This window comes from Pholis gunnellus, assembly GCF_910591455.1.
Source record: "Pholis gunnellus genome assembly, chromosome: 9".
NCBI lineage: Eukaryota > Metazoa > Chordata > Actinopteri > Perciformes > Pholidae > Pholis > Pholis gunnellus.
The window spans coordinates 16597152-16622170 of NC_136535.1; the positions used below are offsets into that span (position 1 = coordinate 16597152).

At 42.4% G+C, this 25019-nt stretch overlaps 1 protein-coding gene across 1 annotated transcript; it reads right to left on the minus strand.

Annotated features, from left to right (window-relative positions):
• Nucleotides 1–579: 579 nt before the first annotated feature.
• Nucleotides 580–24926, minus strand: vps53 (VPS53 subunit of GARP complex). The gene is made up of 22 exons (XM_079165761.1): nt 24788–24926; nt 24183–24263; nt 23590–23639; nt 23427–23493; nt 18123–18209; nt 17464–17579; nt 16727–16846; nt 14461–14539; nt 14152–14295; nt 13916–14058; nt 13250–13391; nt 12451–12549; nt 11925–12019; nt 10637–10879; nt 8545–8692; nt 8164–8246; nt 7972–8050; nt 7662–7810; nt 7464–7533; nt 7117–7254; nt 2698–2802; nt 580–2067 (listed from the first exon to the last, which is right to left on the minus strand). The coding sequence occupies exons 1-22, from the start codon at nt 24902–24904 to the stop codon at nt 1900–1902; spliced, it is 2523 nt and encodes an 840-aa protein (XP_079021887.1). The 5' UTR covers nt 24905–24926; the 3' UTR covers nt 580–1899.
• Between the last annotated feature and the right edge of the window lie 93 nt (nt 24927–25019).

Below are 25019 nucleotides of genomic sequence, written 5' to 3' on the forward strand. Positions count from 1 at the left end.
CAGAGAGGACGCGAGGGGGATCCTGCAGCCACCCGCGCGGCTCGGCTTCGAACTGATCTCCCTCAAAGGGGCCTTCAGATCCACGAACACACCAAAGGAAACGCCTCGTGAAGCATTTACACGCTCCCGATTGGATGGAGGATAAGTGGCAACCAGAGCCGGAGCTGCTCATGGGAACTTTTCCAGCCCCCTCATTCAAAAGTGGAATCCTGGTAAAATAATCTGGTTAACATTTGTCCTGGTATTGCGCATATTCGTGCAAATTGACACAGAGTACACACCCATTTGATGAAGCACGAGGAGGGTAATGGCGGTAATATTTTAATAGTGTTCAACAATTGCGTGTGTAGCATACAATTCAGACGATACAAAGAAGCAACGTCTTGTACCTGAAGGCGTGGATGTGTACACCATGGGGCAGGCAACCTTTTTGGTAAGATGTGCCATTTTTTCTTTTTGTGTGAAATATCAACATCAAAGTTACCTTTAAGTTTAATTATGGCACATCACAATTTAAATATCCAACGGATCTGTAATTTAGTAATAATTAAAAAAAAAACACACATTTTTTACCCAAAATCAGGTCATTGTAATTTTATTCGATAGTATACAAGAAGGCTGATGAAAACAACCATATCTGAGTTGAAATCATTAATACTACCAATCTTGTTAATCAGTAATACAATTCAGCAAAGAAGACAACACGTACTAGCCAATCAGAGGCAGAGTACGGTGGCTCTTCCTGCAAGGAAAAAAAAAAATCAAACATTTCCAAAAAACTCTCTTGCACACTTAGTGTGTCATTGTTTACGCTACCGTTGCCTACACCTTGGTGTACACCAATGCAGTTACATTGACTTGAGTTACTACAACTGAGAGGCACTGGCATTAAAATCAGTGATCAGGGCATTGACTTCAAATAAATAGCTGATTTTCGCTTTCTTCCAGACTGTGATGTAGTTGACGTTGAAGAGGATTCGCGAGGGAGCAATTTGTTGCCCTATGGATATGCTGGATACACTAGAGCTAAACCTTGTTTACATGTCACTGCAAAGGAGACGGAGGACTAAATGATCAAAGAATATTTTTGGACTGTTAAAACAAATTAGACTGACTGATGTACACATGCTCAGTATACTAACATACTTATGTACACATACTTAATATACTGCCCAAGTGAAAAGACTTCAGCTACCTGGTTCTCATTTTCAAGTCGACCTAGATGGATTTTAAATATTAAGAGAAATCAGTCACATCGGACTGATGATGCAGGAAATCAGAAGATTCTATTTGTCCCAGACGTGGGGACTCTAAACCCGGAGTCAGTGACTCATTTTAGGCCACCGTACACACAAACAACCCCAACACCTATGTCCACCTCAATGGCACAGTCATTTCAACCTGGTATCCCTTACTTGAAGTTAAAATAGTTGAGGGGAAACCATGGCTACCATTGAAATGCGTTATGTTCAGAAAACATCTCCTTTCATTAAGATCAGGCTTCCTGTAATCATCGTGGATTAGACATTTCCCAGAGAGGCAGCCAGAGGCTCTCTGAGCACAATAATAGCACTACAACCGTTTTACTGAGTGCAGACACTGTGCAATGATGTAGTAATGTTACAAAACTCAAGACATTGGTGTCATGAAAAGAAAGGTGGGAAGTTACAGAAGTAAATTACACACGGAACAACAGCAAGTAGCATTTGAGGAAGTTTCTTCATGATCCGGCGTCAGCTTGGGTTCATATTACTGTCAGTCAACTTTTTGTTCTTTCTCCACGATAACTGAATGTCTTTGAGATGAATTACAGTAAAAAAGAAAAGACGTGACTACCATCCCAGCCGGCAGCCCTTTTTTCATTTTCATTTTCAGGATGCAATTTCAATGCGTGTCTGTTCACAGTCTCTTCTTGATGAGTTTCTCTAGTTTGCGGATGCGAGAGGACTCCTGTTCAGGGGTGGGGAAACTGAAGAGAGAGGGCCCGCCGTCGGCCCCGGAAGGTGGAGTGGGTAGCCTCTGCCTGAAGAGCTCCAGCATGCTGCTCTGTTCACTGCGCTTCAGACCCTACACAGACACAAAGAAGTACACACAAACAGGGGAAATCACAAGATATTAAACAAATTCAATCTTGGAACGCAAAAACAAGAGGAAAATGCTAAACTTGGGAGTGTGTTGGTTCACAGGAACATGTTGGAAAACATATGCTAAGCAGAATTATGGGAAAAATGAAAAGAAGACAAGATAACTTAGAGACATAATGCAATATTACAATGTTAAAGCAACAGCTTTATACTATGGAAACATGCTTGTATGCTTTTTTTTTTAACTAAAGTTAGATGACAAGATGAATACAAGCCTGGTTCTGTTCAGAGGTAAACAAAATCCACCTACCAGCACCTCTGCAGTTCACTAATTAATACAAAAAACAAAGTGATAAATACTACAACTTGTAGTTTTATTGATGCTTATGTGCAGATGTTAATTAGTGAGCTTTAGAGGTGTTGGTGGGCAGATTTAGTTACGTTCAAACATAACTGAGCTAGCTGATGAGCTAAGCAGGTCCATACTGAAGCTACAGATTTGAGAGTATCATCAATCTTCTCCTCTAGCTCACAACAGGAAAAGCAAATAACCGGATATCCCAAAATGTCTAACTATGTCTTTAAATCATTGGTACAGTAGAAACCTACTGACCTTCATGTCCAGAATCTTCTGGAAGGTCTCAGGATTTCCATCAGCCAGGAGCTTGATGTAGTTATCAACAAACACCACTGGCGGTTCATGTGGGGCCATCACCACCTGCGGAAAAGTAGAGTTTAATGTTGGTTTCCCCCCCCCCCCCCCCCCCTCCTTTCCTTTTCTGTGAACCATCATGGAACGACCCAAGTGATCTTTAAATGATCCCACATGGGGCAGCTAGGGCCCAAATGACGGGGGGGGGGGGGCTACAACTGACAAACCAAGTATAGTTCTAGCAGCAAACAAAGTTGAGACTATGGTTCTGTATTTAGGAGCCCACTACTCACTCGCTCTTTTTTTTCCTCCTTTTTACACGCCAATTACTCAACGCATCGGTGGGAAAGAATTGGTTTCACCGGTAATTATTTTGCGGTTATAACGAGTCTGGGCAAAAATCTGCATTAGTCAAGACCAGGCAGAAAAGGTTTAAACGGGGCACGTGTCTTTCTGGGTTGGATTCTATTTTTTTCTCCCTCCCTAACAATAGAGACTGGGGAGGAAAACGTGGATCGGGTAGCACTTCTTGCAGCCGCTACAAAGAAGGCAGACCAACACATGGCCGACAGACCACCACCTCCCAATCTCATGCATACACATGCACGCAGGGATCATCTAAAAAAATGTTTTCTCTTTTCACTTCTAAAATAAAATAAATTAAAAAAAAGACCCAATCCGTCCTTTCTGTGTTGACTCTTTTCTACATAAGGTAACATATGGGAGAAGGTGAGCTGCACAGGGAGGGAGAGGGAAGAGCAGGCATGAAAGGCTCAGGATTGTGTGGAATTCTTCGCTTTCTTACTAGCCCTGCTGACTGAGTGATTTACTTAGCAACTGTCCTGGAGCCAGGCCAAAGGAAAGGCCTGTAGGGACCTAGTAAAAAAAAAAAAAAAAAAGAGAGAGAGAAAGAAAGAAAGAGAGGGAGTTTAAGAATGAAAACGGGCATGGAGAGGGAGAGCAACCGAGTAAGGAGGGGGAAGTGGGGGGGGCATTTAGGCTGAACAAGAGTGGGGAAGGGGGGTTTGACTTTTAAATATTTCCCAGAAGAAAACTTTAGAGGTTGGAGAGAGAGAGAGAGAGAGCTGGAGCTATGGTGGGCTGGGCTGGAGGAGCGTGGAAAACAGCCACGTCTCAAAGGCATCGTACCGGCCAGGAGAGGCCGTCTCAGGCGGAATCCCACGAACTCTGAACATAACGGAGCACCAGCTCTCAAAACAGACAACACAAATATATTCTTCAACACTGAAAGTACTTACTCCGACTGCTACATAAAGACTGTGGAAGCAGTGGAAACCGAAAAATAATCACAGTAATAATTCTCTTGGGATTGAACTGAAGCCCAAGTAGATATTCAGTTTAAACCCTCACTAATCAATATTCTTATATTAACAATTAATGACATGAGCATGGGTAATGTGAAACGGGTCGCTAGTGTTGATATCACAGTTCCCTTCAGCTTTTTGGGCCGTTTTAGCAGCTTTAAGCTCATTGTTTTGGTTTTAGGACACAGAACTGCATTGTTTTGGTGCCGTCTTCCTCTCACTTCAGCAGCAGACTGCTGCTTTTAGCAAACAAGCTCTGACAGACCTCTAAGTGGTGCCTGCCCAGCACCAAACAGCTGAGAGACAAAGTTAGCGGCTAGCTGGTGAACATTGTGAAGCTACTTGGCAGCTAAAGAGACAAAAATTCCCCTCCGGGAGTCAACACCACAAACTCAAAATAAATATTCATGTTAGTCCAAAGTGTGCTAAATGTGTAACATGTAACACATCTAAAAAAAAGAATGGTACTCATGGTTATAGTTGCTTCACACCTGTTGGCAACATCCACAGGACAGTTTTGATTGGTTTGAGATCATCAAATCAACTGTAGAACCATAAACCTAACATCAAAATGTGCAGCTGTGTACATGCCATGGCAAACACAAACCAACATTTTGGGAATAAATACTATTATATATATTTGTAATCTTACAACACTGAAGGAAAAAAAAGTATATAGAACAGTTATGAGTTAACAAGATGACCTGCTTGAGTATTAGATTTAAAGAAAGTGCTGATTTCAGGACTACGTGTGTAGAAACACAAGCTTTGCTTACACTCCAGTTTACCTCTCTGGACTATTTGAACAAGATCTCAAGGGTATAAATCAAAACGTGCAAAAACAACACTGTTCCACTTCAAAGAATTTACATGATGCTTAATTATTTCTGCATGAATCCTGCAGTGGGCTATTGGCTTGAATCTCAAAGTGAGCGTTGAAAATGTTAAAGTGCTCCTTGGAGTGTTTCTTGGTGGGGGTAGGCCAGATTTGATTTCAAGTCACAGCATCACAGAGTGTAATTTAAAACTATTGTTGAGGCTAGACGGAGGAATTCTTGTATTGACCCTCTCTAGATGGGTTTGTCTGTCAGGTGGAAGCAATTACCTGTGAGGAACCTTGATGTTGCTCAAAGTTGATGGCTAAAATGCTGGCCGCAGTACAAAAGCTTGTCTTTACTCGTATGGGCTTTCTCTCTCAAAGGCCGGAAACGTTCACAGAAGACACTTTGCTCGTTCAAAAACGTTTTTTTTTTTTTTTTTAGAGGGATGCGACTCAGAGAACTCATCATTTTATGCCTTCTTGCTACCAGGGACAAAATGCAATGTTTGACTGTATCTTATTGGTCAGGACTGTATTATTCGTCTATCATTCTAATTATCACCAAGACTTTTCTTGTTTGCTGTTTGCAGTATCAGCTTTCGAGCCTCCAGAATGATTATTATGTCTTCCGCCTGTCACGGTAATCGATGTGAATCATTCGAAGGCCTTAATGCAGTGTCAGCTACGTCTTTGAGACCTCTTCAGAAGTCATGAAGATCACATTCCAGCTGAAGGGGCCCACTGGCAGTCGGATCCAGAGAAAAAGCTAGACAGCGAATGCTGATGTGAATGCATTCTATAATTCTATGATGTGAAAGCCCTTTTTAATGTGTGGCAGATGAGTGGAAATTCTTTTATATACAGTGCATTCAGGGCATCTTTCCAGGGAACAAAGACGAGCCTTAAACAGACCACATGGAACAGCGTGCATCCCAGTAGAAAAACATAAAGAAGAGGCTATCCAATCTGAAGTAGGGGTTTGCAAAGCTAGTGTGCCTGAAGTCCCAAATCTAGAGCAGGTTTTAAGATGTGGTTGCAATATTATAACTACATTAATAACAGCAATAGCAGGATTAGAGCAGGTCACACTAACTGCTACAAACGTCAAGGCAGTGCAACCACCATAACTTCAGGAAGGAAAGAAGGCCTCCCGGGAGGCCAAGGTAAATCAAGGGACAGGCGTGTGTGTGTGTATGTGTGTGCATTTCTGTACACTCCAGAGACAGTTAATTAGGGTGTGGTTTATCTACGGCAGCCACATACCATTGTCCTCCAGGGTCTCATGAGCTAAATTATGAGGCGAGGCTAAGAATCATGTCCATCCTACATACACCATGTTTTACTGGACATGTTTTCGTGAGTAGACGCATGGTTGCATATATCTAAGTATTTACTCACTCACTCACACCTTTCCACTGGCTTAAGGTCAACCACATACTGTGTTTAGGAAGATGTTTGTGTGTGTGTGTGTGTGTGTCTTGTGTTGGCCCGTCTCTCACTCTTTAAACCAGTAGAGCATGGGCTCGATTACTATTCCCGAGGTGCGTTATTTTAGAGAAACATGCTCATAAAGTGCTATTGTGAGAGAGGTTAAAGACCCAATTAAAGGATTATTTCGCCCAAAATAAACTCTAAGTAGATAATCTGCGTGAGTGACCCAAAACAAACACTTTAATACTGGCTCGCCAATCAAACCACAAACCCTCAAAGGACAAATGTTGTCTTTTGTTGCTTCTTATGATGGAACCTTAATCAGTGGAAAAAACAGTTAGCTGCAGGATGTGCCAGTCTGTTCGTGGTCAAGCGTTAGCGTCAACGCCAAAAGCTCGTGTTTAACTGGATATGTCAGAATTTCAATATGAACAACGGCGAACAAGAGATAAAGACAAGTCATTCAGACTGCACTCAGACAAAAGGGTCCATCTAAAGTTCCAAGCCTTTAAAGGTCAGAAAGTGAAGCTTTGGTTGTAAAAATGGCCAGCATGAATTTAGCCACCCAAGTTAAATGTCATACAACCTGAAGTGTCCCATAAAGATCAAGTGGCTCTGATAATGTGTTTAAGTTGAACTACTTTGTATTTAGAGAAGAACTCAAGTTCTCATTAAAATCCATCAGTTAAAGATACGGGCTCATTCGGAGTTTATACGAGATGGGTAAACTGTTTGAAACAATCTCTCGACTGGCCTTAAGAGCAAGGTTGAGTGGTTTTCCATCTTGCATCTAAAGTCCCTCACCTTAAGGATCATCTCTGCACGGGTCATGCCTTTCACCACTATCTTGGTGTAGCTGGCAGGGGCCTTGCGGAGCACCTGGGAGCCTATGGAGGGCAGATCCAGCAAGACTGTCTTCAGGGAGTGAGTGTCGAGGAGGAGCTGGTTGAATTGGATAGACAAGACAAGACAGAAACTCCGGCATAAGAACAGCTATTCAAGATTAAACCCGTACGTAAAGCATGAATTTTCTGAATGAATACACGTGTAATATCGCACATGCATGTACGGTTTAAAATGTCCTTAAGATGATGCCTCACAGTGCAGCTCAAATGAAGCTTTAGGAAAGCGTTAGCATAAATTAGACTTACTTGTTCAGCGCCCACCATGCTGATAGGCTTACATCGGAACAGGTGGTTGATAAATTTGGGAATAAAAGAACTAAGGAAAGAAAGAAGTGACAAATACATCAACTTTGGGAACACTATGGCTTATTTATAGAACAATAATGTGCATATGAATGTGTGTGTGTGTGTGTGTGTGTGTGTGTGTGTGTGTGTGTATCTTACTTTGTGAACTTGATGCAGAATTGTGTGAAGTATTTGCGTGTGGAGGCCAGATTGTCCCTGATGTTGGGCACATTTTGTTTAATGTGCATGATGATTGACGTCACATAAGGACTCTGGTCACCCACATGCTCCACACTCTGCCACGGCATCTGAGAGACACAGAGGGAGAGGGAGAGAGACAGAGACAGAGACAGAGAGAAAGAGAAAGAGGAAAAAATATGTCATTTTAATGGATGGCAATGGTATTAGATTCCAAATTCTTTATATTTTATGACCTGAAAGTGTGAATATTTGTGTGTGTGTGTCAAACCTTGCTCATAGCAGTAAGAGCAGGGTCACAGGCAGCATCAAGATCTTGAACGAGTAGCTGGATACTGTTTGAGATCACACTGAGAAAACATGACAGTAAATAATTAACACCATTAAAACATACTCTTCACATTTACAGGTAGGCTCTTTTTTTGATCAGAGAAACATTGCTGGTCCGGTAGTTGTCACTTACGTGCTGAATGTATCCATCTCTCCTGTCAAATTGATTCTTTCCACCAGGAGTTTATCTACCTTCTCCTTAAGTTTTTCTTCCAACTGGAACATACAAAAACACAAATATAAACACATAAAAAGCGTACTTTGAGTGCACAGTTTCAAATGTTTGTTGGTCTATTTTTTTAAATACTGAATTAAATTGCTGTATGTGTGTTGAAAAACAGCATGGGTGAAACCTTTAAGGGTGTATTGCAATCAGAACTGCCACTGTGAGTTCCTTAAAACGCTGATGAAACACGGGTCAAACATTGTGTAACTGCTACATGATGGGCATCACTTATGTTCAACTTAAAGTATGGATTCATAGATTCTTCAGGCCTCAAGTCTGTATTCATGCCTGTTGTGTGGTAGCCAGGCAGTACTCCGCAGTGCTGAGGATGCTACAGATCAGGCAGAGCTCATCCATGGTGAACTTTGCAGCTTCTGAGCCCTCTTTCTCCTTCAGCAGACTGCTGATGGTCAGACCCCCGCTGTTACTGTTGGATCTGAAGAGAGAGAGAGAGAGAGAGAGAGAGAGAGAGAGAGAGAGAGAGAGAGAGAGAGAGAGAGAGAGAGAGAGAGAGAGAGAGAGAGAGAGAGAGAGAGAGAGAGAGAGAGAGAGAGAGAGAGAGAGAGAGAGAGAGAGAGAGAGAGAGAGAGAGAGAGACGTAACAGGAGAGAACATCAGTAAAACAGAGACAGAGAAAGAGTGGGATATTACTTAAGGTCCAATCAGTAGTTTCTGCCATATGTATACAGATGTTGATTCACATAAATAACTCAAGAGCTTGACACTTTTGACAGAAAATCTGTATTTGGGCTTGTCAACTGATGTCTACTAATGATGAATAATGAATATGTAGCTGTTGTAAAAGTGTTAGTACTCGTATTAAGGTATCCATCAATGTTTGAGTGATTGCTGGTTTAGTCTTGTGTATTTTAAAGCTTTGTGGCGACTTCTCTTTGTTTACATTTGGAGCACAGATTACTGTGTGCCGTTAAGTTATAGGGTGAATTAGAGGGATCAGGGTTTGAGACAAACCCCAAGATGCCGTGTTTTGCTTTTCCTAAAACTGGCTGATGTGGACCTCCTTTGCTACTGCGCTTTAAGAAAAACTCTTTGAGTGACCGCAGGTAAAGAAGTAATAACCGAGGCACAACAGCCTTAACTACGAGCAGACGCAAGTGTCCTGATGCTGCACCGACGAGGCTTCAGCAGCGGCCCAGTCATTAATAAACGTCATAACAGAGACGTGGGGAAAACCACAACATAGTTCGAGCTCCTTTTCGAGGGCCTCTCTCCAAACCTCGCAAAACCAATTCACAGCACACCACATTGGCTCCTGCAAAGCCTTTGAGTGCATCTTAGTATCGTGTTTGCATACAGCTCAGAGTACGGCATGCATTAGTCAGCGAGCGCAAGAGTGTAATTAGCACGCATGCATGGGAAACAGAAACAGAGCACACCTGTGTGTTTGTGTTCACCATAGCCACTGATGATTACTAATGTTGCCACTGAGCCAGATATGTTTTTACTGGTAGCATATTAGGCTTTGCCACAACATAACCAAATCCAGATCCCTCATAGCATGCCATTCTAATCCATCAAACTACAGCGAGGACTGTAGACATTACGTTTTTTAAAGTGAACTCTGAAACAGCTCCATCACCATTCCAAAAGAATGAACAAATGTGAGCATGACATACTTGTTTATGAAAAATGAATCCTAATGAAATCTCTGTTAGTGTTACCGCCCAGAAAATGTACTGATTCTCATGGATGGAAACAGTTGAAAAGCTAGTGAGTGTTCTTGTCAGCATGATGGTGTATGTGTGATCGATGTGCTTTTAATAGTTTTTGGAAAGTGATGGAGATCTATGCCACAGAGAAATAGACAGGCAATACTTGATAGTATGAGTAATTCATTGTTGGCTTATGCTGGTTAGTGGTAATCGTTGAAAAGAAGAAACATTTGAATATTGACAGACTTATACTATAATATTCATATATAACGATTGTATTTTGAGAGAAAATTAGGCTTTTCCTTGTTAATTCAAATCAGTCAGACTGTTTTAGAGCCAGCGTCTACTGACCGTTACACATATTAACTCTTTCATATTGGCTTCAGCAACTGCCAAAGCATAGAGTGTTGAAGTCAAGTCACTCTGGACGTGTCTTCATATTGAAGCTGGTTGCTTTAGGAATGTCAGTAAAAAGGTACAGTTATTGTCGTCTATTCAGCACCTTGCAACAATGTCATGCTAATGCTGACCTTCTGTTGCTACATTGAATCTCTCTTTGTTTTAATTCTACTATGGGACAAAGTGTACTCACGGAAGACCACGAGCATCTCTCGCTCCATGTTAAGACTGTAACTTCACTTACATGACAAAGGACAATTCTAATATATGACTTTTTTTTAAAATGACCAAACCTGAACCATTCTTACTTAGGCAGGTTGCCAGAGAGGATCTTCCAAGCGTACTCTCTGAGGAATTTCTGGAAGATGGTTGTGAGGGCGATCATTGGCTCTCCGGTGCTCAGTTGGGAACACTGCACCATGCACTTCTTGTAATAGACAAACAGGTCAGCACAGCTGGGCAGCACTGCTCCGCCCTCCTCTGTGCCTGCCTTGGGCGGACCTTGAGCTCTGAAGTCAGCCACAAACCGGTCAATCAGTTCGCCCAGGTTCCTGCAAATGCCCGAAAATGTACAGCCAAACCAACATAGGTTCAAAAACACGTGCGCACGCGGGTGGTTGGATTAGAGGCATGTGAAAGGAATGAATCAAATATAAACATTAAAAACATGTGATTGGTTCCTAAACCCCAAAAATAAATAAAAGGATAAAATAACAAGCAGAGAGACAGAGTGCCGCGTGGATAAATAGGAGAAAATATTCCAAGCATATCAAAATCCTCAGTACTACAGTCAACAGGTCCACAGTCAGTTGGTGTGGTCCAATCCTACTGAATCTTGGAACTAAAGCCAAGGACAAAACAAGCAGGCCACTGTTCTCTCCTGCTATGTCCCACTGGGAACAGGCTGATCTGGCTGTTGCCTGTTTAAGGCTTTTGGATTGAAATGAGGTTGTAGCTGCGGAATAGGTCAATCCTGTCCCCTTGGAGAGACAAACAGCATTTAACGGTCCAGAGAGCCAGAAGCCAGGGGCTGCATGCAAGCACAGCAGTCCCAGAGCTGTGCTCAGTATGAGGAGCGATCACCATGACTGGGGAAGGGGACTGATGGAGGAGAAGTGAAGGGTGGTGGGAGAAGACAGAGGAAGGGGAGGCAGGAAGAAAACAGAAAAAGACTGTAAAAAATAGGGAGAGAAATACAAAAAAAATATATAGAGGGATTGAGACGAAGAAAGACAGAATGAAACAAAGATTACAAAGAAAAAAAAGAGGGGTACCAAAAAGGAAATAAAATAAAGAGGTGGGAAGGAAAATAGGCAGATCTGCTGTGGCAGCACTTATTCAACCTCCCTCTCTCTTTCTCCCGGCGTCTGTGGTCGTGTAGCTAATGGGAAACATTTCCGCCACAGTGGAGACAGAGGCATGTACAGGAACAAGAGATGGAAAGACAGAAGAGGCCATGAAGTAGAATGGGAGGTGGAGGATCTGATTGATGAGTGGGCAATGGAAAAGGGACGCATGTGCCAGCTTTAAAACACAACCTGTGTGTACAACGACCCAATTTGGCCCGGTGGGCTTGTATGAGTGCGTGTTGCTCACTTGTCTTGGGATTCTATGTAGACGTAGAGATGAGGTTCAAAGCACTTGGAGACAATGCCATGGAAAGGGTTGTCCGGAGCTTTTGGCTTCCTTGGCTAACAGAATGGAGGGGAGACAAGGAGTTAGTGAAAAAACAGGATTGCAGTGTAGCTCCTGATCAGTGACTTTATGTTTTGCCTCCAAACACAGTTTTCAAGGATACGGTGGTGTTACATGTTAGAAACTAAAGAAATGAGAAGTATTACTTAACCTCAGTTATATTAGAGTGGAGTAGTTTCACCTTTGGTGTACCCAACATCCTTCAGCCACGATAATATTCTTGTGGTAAAACTACTGCCTCATAGGCACTCGGTAGTAAATTGAGGTAGAACATGGTAGAATACTTAAATATGGCTGCTACACCACTGTTCTACTCATATTCCCTTTATGAGGAGCCCAAGAAAAAAAAATGTATAGCTGCCTAAAGAAAGCCCCGCATCAGAGAAAGCAACAACAGGTCGGATGTGGTCCTTCTAGGCCAACTCACCTTAGCCAGATCCTCGTCCTTATCTGCGCCCACATCCTCACCTCCCTCGTCCTCCAGGAAGGGGTTAGTAGACTCGAGAGGGCTCTCTGGCTTTTTCTGCTATAAAAGCACAGATAAAACTTTAGTATTTCTTTCTATTGCTCAATTATTAAGAGCCGCATTAAGGGTTTTACTGCCACTAAGGCATTCCATGCTGTGAATACTGTTAACGGACAGAACTGTTTCTGTAATTATCACAAACTCTTTTAAATACAATCCAGGTTTCATCATTTGCTTCCATGTTTATTGAGACCATTTTCATGGGAGGCTTTGGTGAAACTGTACCTCCAATTATAAAATTCCACCCAACCAAATCCCTGATTGAATTACAGAACCAAACAGGCATGGGTGTGAACTGAACTGAGGACAAAAGGGCCTCTGACTAGCCTAAATATTATCAGTTCTGAACAAGCTTGGCCTCGATGTCCCCCAACAAAATAATCATAATCCGTCCATTCTCTCTGCATTGCTTTTACCTCCACACGCCAACTTGACCTGGATTAAAAGGTTTCTTCAAGCTGTGACAAAGAGAGTACTCTTCGTGTGCGCGAGTGTAGAACACAACAAACTAGGGATCTGCAGCTTCACATAAATGTGATTTTCATACTAACAAAAACCAGCAACCTCGATGAAATATTTTTGCCTTAATGGGGCAAACTCTGCATGCTACCATTTTGCTAAAACACCACCAAAAGTTTCCAGCTGTAGTTGATTATGAATAGACCTGTGTGCATTGATTTTCTGTGTGTAATTTTCTCACTCCAGGTGTGTCCGTCAAGGTGCATCCTGTGAAACGTTTGGCCAGAAGACCCTCGAAGTTTGTAGTCCTCTGAATAGCAAACAGAAGCAGCTTCACTTCGATCTCCTTAGCGCGTGTTCGCATCACTTTGGCCAGCTCCACCCTTAGAAACACGCATGGAAGGAAATTGGACATATCATCAGTTTGGCTTCTATGCTCTGACATCCCAAAATGTCTCCAATGGTCCTTGTTAGTACACAATCTTTTCATTCGTCCTTTTAGCAAAAACACATCTGTTTTCTAACAACACAACTGCAATTGTCAGCTGCAGCTGGGAGTAACGCACAAACAATGCCCACTCTTTCTTCTCTTGTTTAGTTGTGGGGAAAAGACTGAGAAGTGTGTGCACGAGGTCACTGCTCATGTAGGCCACCTTCTTCAACTGTACTAGAAGCCAAATCACAGACTCAAGTCAGGCACGCGATACCAGTGTGGTTCACTTCAGAAGTCCCACAACCAATTTCTCAATTCCTGCCTTTCTAATTAGATTTTAACTTAATTTTCTTTTCTTGGGGACAGAGAAACAGCATGAAATAGTCATTAAATAGGCTAAAGCCACAAACCCCAAATATTCATAGTCTAAAATTGCGACGCTTGTTCCTAGATGGGTTTTTATACTGTATTTACCTGGTGATGTGGCAGAACTCCACAGCAACACGCTCCGTCATGCACCACTCCTCAGGAAACATGCGTCCATACTTCTCCTCATAGTCCACCAGCTGCCGTTTGATCCAGGCGTAGCGGCGATCAATCTTGTCGAGCCATGCAACCTGAGCAACAGGGTACGATACTTTTTCATTAATACCTAAATACCACCCCTTTTTTCAATCATTTATATTATTAAAATTTTAATTCTTACTCACATCTTGGTTTTCCTGGAATAATACCAGGTACTCTGAGAGGTGTTGCCTGATGAACTTTTTGATAATCTCCTGTTTAATGCGCGGATCCAGCACATTGGCCACCAGACAGGCATCTCTCAGCACGTTACTGGGACCACCTGATCTCTGGATGGATGGATAAATGGGTTGACATAAATTTTTGTACAGGAGGGAGGGGGGCAAGACAAGAACATTATCAAAATAAAGATCAATCAATGGATGTAATGTGTAAAGAAATAAAATGGAAACTTAACAAATCTGAAAATCCAGATTCCCATACAACATATTTACCTTGGAGCCTTGAGAGGGGAACGATTCTTCAAAATCTGCCAGGATCTGAGTCCCCAACTCACTCTGAGCTGCCTTTACTCTGGAGCGGAAAAGAAAACAATGACACACAATTATTCAGTCATATGTCATATTGGAATGGTGGCAATTTCATGTGGAAGCTTCCAATATATAAAAACATTTTATGGCTAGTTAAATTATTCTCCAAAGAACTGCAGAGAAAGGCGCTATTTACAAGTTACTTGCCGGCAAAAAGTGTCACATCACCCACATAAAATCGCTACTTTTAAATATTTGGAAAACTACAAGAATGGTGGAGAAATGCAAATATAATGAGGGCTACTTAGACAATCTGAGTCTGTCCAGTCCTCAGCGATTCGGTGTTCATCCAGGCCGGGTTAACCGAGGACAGCAACCCCAGAGCAATGACAATCGTCCAGAATAAACAGGGGAGATAATATCACAGACGGATGGCAACTGAACTGTGAGCCTTCATTTCAAGTGCTCGCTGTCGACTATCGACTCAAGTACCCACATGTGTCTGGCCAGCTACTGAGTATGAGACTCAACAGCTCCTGTTTGAGATGCGTCTCACACTCTGATAAGCTGATGTCACAGAGAGCAAGCTGTCAGCAGCCGGCCAGACTGTGTCCAGTCTGTGGCTGCTTTTTGTTCGCATGTGTTAACACGTAGTATACAATCGTGCAACAAAGCCAGAGATGTTGTCTGCCCGTCAGCTGAACTGTGACAGTGACCGTGTAGTTTAGACAGTGAGGAGAGCGTTCAGCGAAGAATAAAGGCATATTAAAGAATAAGCTTCGTTGATCCTGCTGCACTGACTCCATTTAGTCACGGTTCAAAGTACTGTCGGGACAAAAGGCCAATTTCTTTCACAGAATTAATGAAGGAATATGGAAAATGTCTAATATGCATTTAGACTGTAACCCTGTAGAATTTTAACATTTGTTTAAAACTGAACCGTGTCGTTTTTGAGCTGGAAAATTCCCGTATAGTTTTTACAACACAAACTCTTAATTTTCAGAGTGACCAATTATTTTCTTTAATACTTTTGTTTGAGCCTACATACAAATTTAAACAAGTATTTCATGTTTATTCCTGTTCAGTTTTAAAATTAGTTAATTTCATTGAGAGAAATATTCCACCTAAATGATTCTACCTTCCCACTCAATTTTGTTTTTACATATTTTTACAAGAAACCTTACGGATTTAAAGTAAGTCTACCCTTTTGTTTCATGTATGAATTCAGAATTTAATAGAAACGTGTCTTTTATTGTCTTGCTCTTATTAAATATACAAAAATGGTTTGATTGTATAGGTTACAATACTCGCCGCTCTAAACATCCCGTAGTTACTTTTCCTCCTGGCTGTAATTCTGTGAACTCACCATCTGATCCAACAGTCTGCCTCTATATGCAGCCTGCCCTTGTTTGTCAGAGAGGTTTTTCTACTTACTTTCTATTAACTGTTTGTGTCCAGCTGTCTGTCTGTAAACCCCCCACCACCCTCCCCATGTCTCTCCCATCATCTGTTTCTCCAGCAGTGTCTCTTCTTCTACACAGCTGTTGTTCGGTATGAACACAGTCTGCCACACCTCAGTCAAAACAGAACAGATGGTCATCCTTTTTTTTGTTTTTGGGGATCAGCACTACTTTGAACTTGAACATCAGCTTGGACAATGTGTCCCAAATTGATTCCAATGTTCTTGGAAAATAATATGAAAATGGAAATTTAACCAGTCAGGACTGTGGGAAACAGTTACACTGTAACAATGCACTTTGTTCTGTGCATAATGTATTAAATGCGTTTTATACAAAAACACACACACACACACCTACATATGGAGACACAAACAAATCCTCAGATAATTATGCCCCTAATCTCTCACAATGAAAGAAATTCTGGCATAATAAGACCCTATTCAGTGTTTCCTTCCTGTGAGTTCCTGTATGTGTGGGGTTGTGCGTGCATGCGTGTGAATATCTGCATAAACAGGATGTAGTACACAAAATACCTCCAGCCAAGTTCAGTGGACGAGCTATGGAATATTTCAGCTGTAAGCAGAGATCGAGCTTGGCTACGGAAAATGAGCGGTTCTTACAGCTATGCTGCGTTCAAGAGCGGCTGCAATGTAGCAGATACACTCAGAGAAAGTGGAGCCGAGTAAAATACGTGAAGAAATACCTTTATGTAAGCACATACAGTACATCACTGGTGAGTGTGTGTGTGTGTGTGTGTGTGTGTTAGTTACCTCTCAGAAAGCTGTCTGATCTGGGGTATGCCCATGTACTTGTGGAAATGTTCAAGCACGTTGACCACTCCCTGCAGCAGGTTGGCCACCTCACCATACTGCCTTTTTCTGGTCATGGCTCTGGAACAGAACACAAAATGTGATTTATTTCGATTATTATACAAAGAAAATATCTATGTTTATATCCTCTACGCTAGGATTGTAAAGTGGTTACGCCACACAGCTATGAAAATAAATATGCCGAGCATCAATCTAGCTGTATGTCTCTCACAAGTGTAAATTCATTCATAACAATCAGCTGGAGGTGATACAAATCCAGCATAGCTTTGCATACAGAATATGGATACTAGAGATTAAAATGATTAAGCCCCTTTGTGGGGACTGGACAGTGTGATTTTCTTTCCACCCGTCTGAAAAAAGGTGAGATTTTATGGGATTTTCTTCTTGTTTTGCAGTTAAAATCAGATCATTCGTCAATTTCATCAATATACATGAGGTTTTGGGAAATTGTCGACATTACTGAAAACAGATTGGACTGCAGTAAAACCCATCATTCAGCCTGTGGTTTCTGGGTTTTATGAGGTTTGATACAAGACCTGCTTTGTACTGGCAGCAACTAATCCTTTTTCCTAAAACAGAGAGGGCATGTCACAACTACAGAGACACTGAACAACCCCAAATACTCTATTTTGGTCGATTACGTTTTAGGGTAAATTGTGAAATGTGATTGTACGCACTCTAAAGAGTCAACACCCCCTGCCAACATGTGCAAGTGGTTGAGGGTGGTGATGGATGTAGTTAGGTGGCGCTTGGCATGGTCCAGCTGCTTTATGTCCCTTGTAATCTCCTTGACCTGTGCAGGAAGAGGAACAAGTCAGACAGGTTGGTCGCAAATCGCGTGAAGACAGGAGAAGATAAAAGTGCAGAGATGGGAAAAGAAGAAGCAAGAGAAGGTGAACAAATGTAGGTTATTCACTGGATGGAGCGATGGAATAAAGAGAAACAGAGCCAGATGAACGACACACCCATTGGTTTGGGAAATTATTGCTCCTACATGCCTCCTGAGGGAGGGTCTGCTTGCCAATCTCCCCCTCGTCCTTTCTTTACGTACCCAGCCCACTAGCCTTCCTCTGACACACACACACACACACACACACACACACACACACACACACACACACACACACACACACACACACACACACACACACACACACACACACACACACACACACACGGAAGGTGCATTACCCCATAAATAACTCCTCCCACTGTCCTCTATTGTAACGGAAGGATACAGGGTGTATCTACCCTGTGCTAGGGTCATGGATCATGTCCCTTATATGCTTTAACAGGCCACCTTTGTTCGCGTGTGCGTGTGTGTGTGTGTACATACCATTTGTTCAGACTTCTCTGCCTTGTCCTTGATGTCTTTGATTTTGCCAAAGAGCTGCTGGATGGCGATCTGGGCCTCTTCCAAAGCCTGCCCAAAACAAACAGAGCAATATGAAATATACAGAGAAAGAAACACAGACAGTGTGTGTATGTCTGTATTCTTACGAACGGGCTTTAAGTTCGGACTTAAGTTCCAATTATAGCACCAAAGTCCAGCTCAGTCCATCCCTAATCATGTCAGACAAACACACTAAGCAGGAACCGCAGCAGGAAGTGGAGGACAAAAGGGAAAACCAAACAGAGCTGTTGGGCCATAACCTTTAAAAAGAACAAAGGGATGAGAAGCTTCTCACTCCTCAGCTCGACTGAGCCGACAGCTACAGAGTTTTCTATCTGTTGGCTGGTTAATCAGTTGAGCAGTGGCGAGTCAAACGGTACAGACAAGATAAAACAAGTCTTCTGCTGTTTGGTGCTTCCACGAGATGCAATACATGCGTGTCTTTATTAAGCGGATAATATATTTCTTACTGTTCCTAACAGACTGTACTGTGCTATAATTGTGATTGAGTAAACTTAACAAACGCCTCCCGCGTCTGCTGGAAATGTCAAAAATGAAACGAAAGGGACAGTCTGGATTTTCTTTCATCCACAAGTTCATGGGCAGAGAACATCGGAAACCTTTTCATGAAAATGTGTCATCCCAAACTTTCCTAAATTACCTAAGAATATGCTACACTGATAATACTTTGTTGTGAGAAGCAAGGCGGTGTGAGGAATCATTGTGTGCCAGCCTGGGTCAAATTTCCAAGGATATTTTCTTATCCACACTCACCACTGGCAAAAATCCCCGCTTATGCCTTATTTCCAGGTCTGGTTTACAGACTAATTGGCGAGCTATCTAGATATCTGACGTTGATAGGTCTTAGTTCTCCCACACAACTTCCCTTCTCCGTTCTCTACACTGGCTCCCTGTAAGCGCTCGCATCCAGTTTAAGACTCTGGTGCTAGCCTACAGGGCGGTGAAAGGAACAGCTCCTTCCTATCTCCATCTCCAGGCCACGGTCAAGCACTACGCCCCCGCCCGACCACTTCGCTCTGCTGCCTCGGGGCGATTGGTTGCCCCGTCGCTCAGAGGTCCCTGCGGCCGATCGACCCGGTCACGGCTTTTCTCTGTCCTGGCCCCACAGTGGTGGAATGAACTCCCCGCTGACCTCAGGACAGCAGAGTCGCTGCCCGTCTTTCGGCGCAGACTGAAAACTCACCTCTTCAAGAAGTGCTACCCTGAGCCTTCCACTCAGCACTTATTGTATTCATACTAGTTTGTTGCACTTATTGCGTTCGTTTGTTTCTGCACTGTACGTTTGCTCTGGTTTATGCTCTTAGATGCTTGTTTAAAAAAGGAGATGCACTTATGACTTCTGGTGACTAGTAGTTCCCTTGAATACCTATGTTGAATACACTTATTGTAAGTCGCTTTGGATAAAAGCGTCTGCTAAATGACTGTAATGTAATGTAGTCTAATCGCTGCATAAAGGCTGTCGCTGTAAAGGCTAAAGAGAGATTGTTAGCAGTTTTAACAGCCTGTAAAAGCCGGACTGGATCAGATAACATTAGACAGTTACAATTGTCAGATAGTTAACCTGCTATTTTAATATCTCCCCATCATCTGACATGGCAGCTGTTCTTTGATGGCGCTAAACAGAGATTGTGCTCTGACATCTGATGCTAAGGTAATTGGCTTCACTTGACCATTTGCTGTGACACAACTTGACTCTCCTCAAATTCACACACACTCCCTCTCCCCCCCCCCCCTCTCTCTCGCTCTCTCTCAAGGAATGCCAACAGCCGGCACCAACTGTGCAAGGAATTTACCGAGTTTACAAGCACCTCTACACAAACATAAATACAGCTTGCACTGGCAGCAGAGGATTAATTCTCCCTCCTGATTGCAGCCAAAGCGCAGCACTTGGTGACATTGTCGCAGAGACGCAGTCTAAGTCAAGACGACGCCATACGACCGGGTCATGAAGTCACCAAAGAGACATGTTGACATAATAATAATTTGTTAATTGAATTTATGAATCATTTCATTAATCCCTCCATGGAGTGTGAACCTGAATGTCCTTAAACCAACTAATATGATTTTGTGCCATGGAGGCCAGACAGAGAACCTTTCTTCAATAAAGATGAGCAGAAGCTGACCGTAGCTTGCATGCATCCTTCTTTCTATGATTCAAGCCACCCTTCGGTTGTTGGGTGATTGGATAAATTATTTGGGGGCGGGGGAGCAAGCAGGTTATGTGATTACGCTTTGATCTGAGAGTGAAGAGGAAGGGAGTGCCACTGAATCTTTAGAGAGGTTCCCCGGAGGACGTCTTGAGCAAACAAAGTGCATGCAGAAGAGGCCAGAACCTCCAAGGCTGCAATTGTCGCTCATGCAAACTTCAGCTGAGTCAATCTGGCTCGCTTCCTAGCGCTCATTTCCTGTATTTAGCCTTGAGGAAAGCGGAGAGAGACCACTGCCCAGCAGGCGCCTCCCTGCCCGAGATTGTTATCTGCTCTCACACACAAACACACCAAGTCCGTGTGTCCCTAACATGCAATGAGCAGCGCAGGTCCCAAGGCACATATAGGTGGTATTATGGAGTTCCCATTGAGAAGCTTAAACAGGCTTCAGATGCACTTCCCCCGCTGACAGACATCAGTGTAAGTTCTGAATTGAGGGCCAAATAGAATAAATCGGATCAACCAAACAGGTTTATTTTGACAGCTGGATCACTGCCTGAGCACAACGCTTCATGTAAACATTTTTAAAGAGACAGTTTAGAGAGAGAAGAGTGCTTCACTTAACGGAGAGAAGAATAGCACATGAAGTGCTTTTGTATAGAATCACTCCTGGTGTTAAAACAATTGTTTAACCATAGCTAAGCCTGACAGTAAATACTATCCAAAGCACCACTTCTTCTAATGTACTTTGTTATAAATACGCCGCAACACATTTCCTTGAATGTTTTTCCATTCGTAAAGAGAAACGACATTTTGGCGCAGCTGGTGTTTGCAAATGATGTTAGAGTCAGATTTAATAGGCTATACTGGAAAAACATAAGAGCCACAGACTGATAAGGTATGTAGAGTGTGACACTTTAAAAAAAATATAAATACAGAAAACAACAAGTCATAAACATCATAAATTAGGAGGCAGAAGAAAGAAAGCAACTGTTTAGAGCATATAAGAGTTCTGAGAAGATGTAACTAAGTACATTTACTCAAGTACTCAGGTAGAAATTCAAGTTACCTGTACTTTACTTGACTATTTCCCTATTATGCAGTTTTCTACTTCTATTCCACTACTATTTGTCTGACAGCTTTAGTTACTTTTCAGATCAAACTTTCTAATTGTACAACAGCGTATGAGGTATAAACTCTTGACCTGGCAGAATACAACCACATACAGATATGTTCTGTGTGTGTGTGTGTGTTATGTTGTCTACATTTGCCAGATACAACCAGACTGGTCGGGATATTCAACAATCTGCGCTCATCTTCAGCACTTTAGGAAATAACATCTGTAATATTTTGACCACATGAAATGACCCAAATTAAAAGGGATGAGTCTGGATTGTGCAGAAATGAGCCGCATATGAGCACTGACATAAATTCGATTTAATGAAAGCGTTCACGTCATTATAAACGGGTCTGTCTCTCTGCCACTGGACACCATGTATTTACAGTCAATCATACCGTCACCATTTGGGCTTGTGTGTATGCATCCGTCTTAATGTAATGCAATAGACATTTCAGTGTTTATTGTTGTTTTTTTTTACAAATGAAACACAGCCATCAATAAACTAAATATCAGCTCTATTAGCTGCCGGGGTCTGACCTGCAGCATTTAAAATCACTCCCCAGCTCAGACTTCCCCTACTTTCTCTCTCCCTCCTGCATAAATGTTGCTGTCTAGGATTTCAACCTTGGGATTGCATTTAGCTCAGTGAGTGAGTTCAGTCAACAGCAGAAATGACTGAATTGCTGATCTAGTTGCTTTTATTCTACTGCCGTCTTTATGCTTCAATCGCCATCTTGAAATGTACACCTCTCCCGTCTTTCCGTCTGCAGAAAGCATTTTCCCTCTGGTAATGTTGGAATGGCACTGTGGGGTTGGAAAAACAAACTAAAATGATTGTGTGTGTGTGACTGTATAATGTTATTGGTCTGGAGGGGATTTGGAGCGTTTCCGCTACCAAACGGTAGCTAACTTGGAAAGACGGGCCCACCAGGCCAGACACCCTGACGACAAACGCACACCTAATCATGTCAACTGGTCAGAACGTACGCGACTCACCCGTCAGGTGTCACATTCCCTTAAAGCCACAACTCCATGATAGAGCGAGGACTTGGATTGAATCAGCGAGGGCTGTTTTTTTCCCCTGTCATGCTCCCAAAAGAAAAGGCAAAGGCTCAAAAGCATGGGTTTAAAAGAAATTATTACATACGAGAATATAGTTCCCAGACGTGATTTCCGTGGAGAGGGGCAGTTTGAGCAGCGGGAATGGTTCTGAGTCATCTTGTCCTTTTCCATGGAAGCAATGTGGAGAGCGGAATGAGCAGACGAGCGGGTTTGACTCTGAGTTGGGAGCAACCAGTGGCACTATTCTAAGGGTACTGTTTTGAGGACCACAAGTGATGAACAGGTCTGGTGGTTTGTAAGTAAAATATGCTAAAGTAGTTGGTAATCTCCCCCATCAGGGCATGCAATGTCTACATGTTTCTACAATAATGTGTGAGTAACAATACTGTATACAAACTAAGACCAACACAAATATCGATCAGCCTTTGTGAGCAACTCATAACGGATAAGCCTCTGGGGACAAGGGGCTGTATGTTTTGGGGTCGGGTACAGCCAGCATTTCTGTGTGCTGCTCAGTGTTTACATCGTTACACAATAGCCGCTGGGTTCAGAGATTGCATTTTGGTCAATTCCGCTTCATCCACTTTCCACACGGACTGTTTATCTGCATCCAACCAAACCCAGCTCACGTGTGATTGGTCACTACTACTCGGCCTACAAGTGGAAACCAGAACTTTTCCGATGTCAAAATCTGAATGCAGAATCTGTTGATAGCGACCATCGTAACAAAATCATATAATTCAAGAACTTCTGTAAGTATGACACCCAATGAAAAATGTATCTAAAATAAAAGAAATGTGATGTTTCTGCCTGAAAGGTGTTCAACGTCATTGCAGGAAAAAAAGTTTTTTGTCGATCAAGTTTGTGTGACCATTGGTCACCTTCAGCTCGACTCACCTGTCGGCCATCCTGGCCCACATTGGTCTGGCCTCTCACAACTGTTCTGATGTTGTCATCCAGGCGCCTGTCGTGTGTTACACAAGATGGCAAAAGTCAGACTGAGGGTAAACTACAGACAAAAGCAAGAAATGCGTTATCAAGTCGTTTGACGTCGACTCACCGGATCTTCAGTCGGATCTTGTTTACCACGTCATCAATATTAGCCAAAGACTGAAGGGAAACACAACGACAAGAAATCAGGGAAACATGAAGCAACCTTACAAACAGAGGAGAATGGATGGATAAACAAACCAAACACCTTTCTATCAGTAATACACTTTATTATATTATCCTGCTCTTTAATATGTTGTGCTGTGGACCCTATATTTTACACAAAACAAAAACACATCTGTACAGAAATACATACTTTGTAGCGTTTAATGCACTTGTGCTTAAACAAGCTGATTACTTATATGTTCTATTATATCTACATGTGTAACCTCTCACCTGCTGATTAACGACACACAAAATCAAATTAGGTAAAAAGGCATGCAGACTACTAGGAGCCCTTTTATTAATATAAGCACAAACTACAGTGACCCCTCATGGTGATAGAGTATACACACAGACATGTATATGGATTAAGTATATTATATACCATATATACAATTAAAAACAACAACATTCTTTTAGGTTTCACACTAAAATGGATATCAGTTTGCATGACACCAGGGTGAGTCTGGCTGCAGATATTTCTGTGTCACTTCAGTGTACCTGCTCGGTGGGGAACAGTGTGTTGATGTATTCTACAGCATTGAAGTCTGCTCTGTCCAGCGGGTCCTGGCTGGGAAACACCTTGTTCACAGGGGATAAACAAACAGTTAGTCAGAGAGTGACAGACACAATTACACTGAATATTTAATGGTGTCTTCACTGGGATGACTTCATGACTCCTACTAGCCTAACGTCGTCGTTATTCAACGGTCATTACGTTACAGACAACCTGTACATATATACGTTGCAAACGTTAAATGAGTCATGTATAAATAACTACAGATGCTAATGGTTTCCTAACATTCATGACAAAAGCCTCATAAGAGTGACAGTAACAGGTATATTCAGCTTTGTAACGTATTTTTTATTTCCAGCTAACGTTGACGTCACCACAATATATAGTTAAACTACCCGACAAACGTGTCTTAAGCTAAACGAAGTTTATATAGTATATATAGTATAATCGATATTTTAAAGCTGTCGTTAGCGGCCATAACACAGTAACGTTTGTGTCACATCCAGCTAGCCTGATAACACAGCTGGTCTGTTAGCACCCGGTGAACAGTGTTTAAAAACCCGCAAAGGTAACGAGGTCAAACGGCTACCTGTTCAATGGCTAGTTGCACCTCTGGGGTTAGATGCAATATAGCCTCCAAATCCTCAGCAAACTCCAATTCTTCTTCCTCCATCATTGTCAAAACATAACCAGAGCTCTCCGGCATATCACTTCCTGGTGAGGAGGCTTCTGGGAAACCAGACGACGCTGGAAAAGCGGTGCTTTCACGGCCGTCGGAAATCTGAGGTACATTTTGAGCGACGGATTATTTTAACCATTGT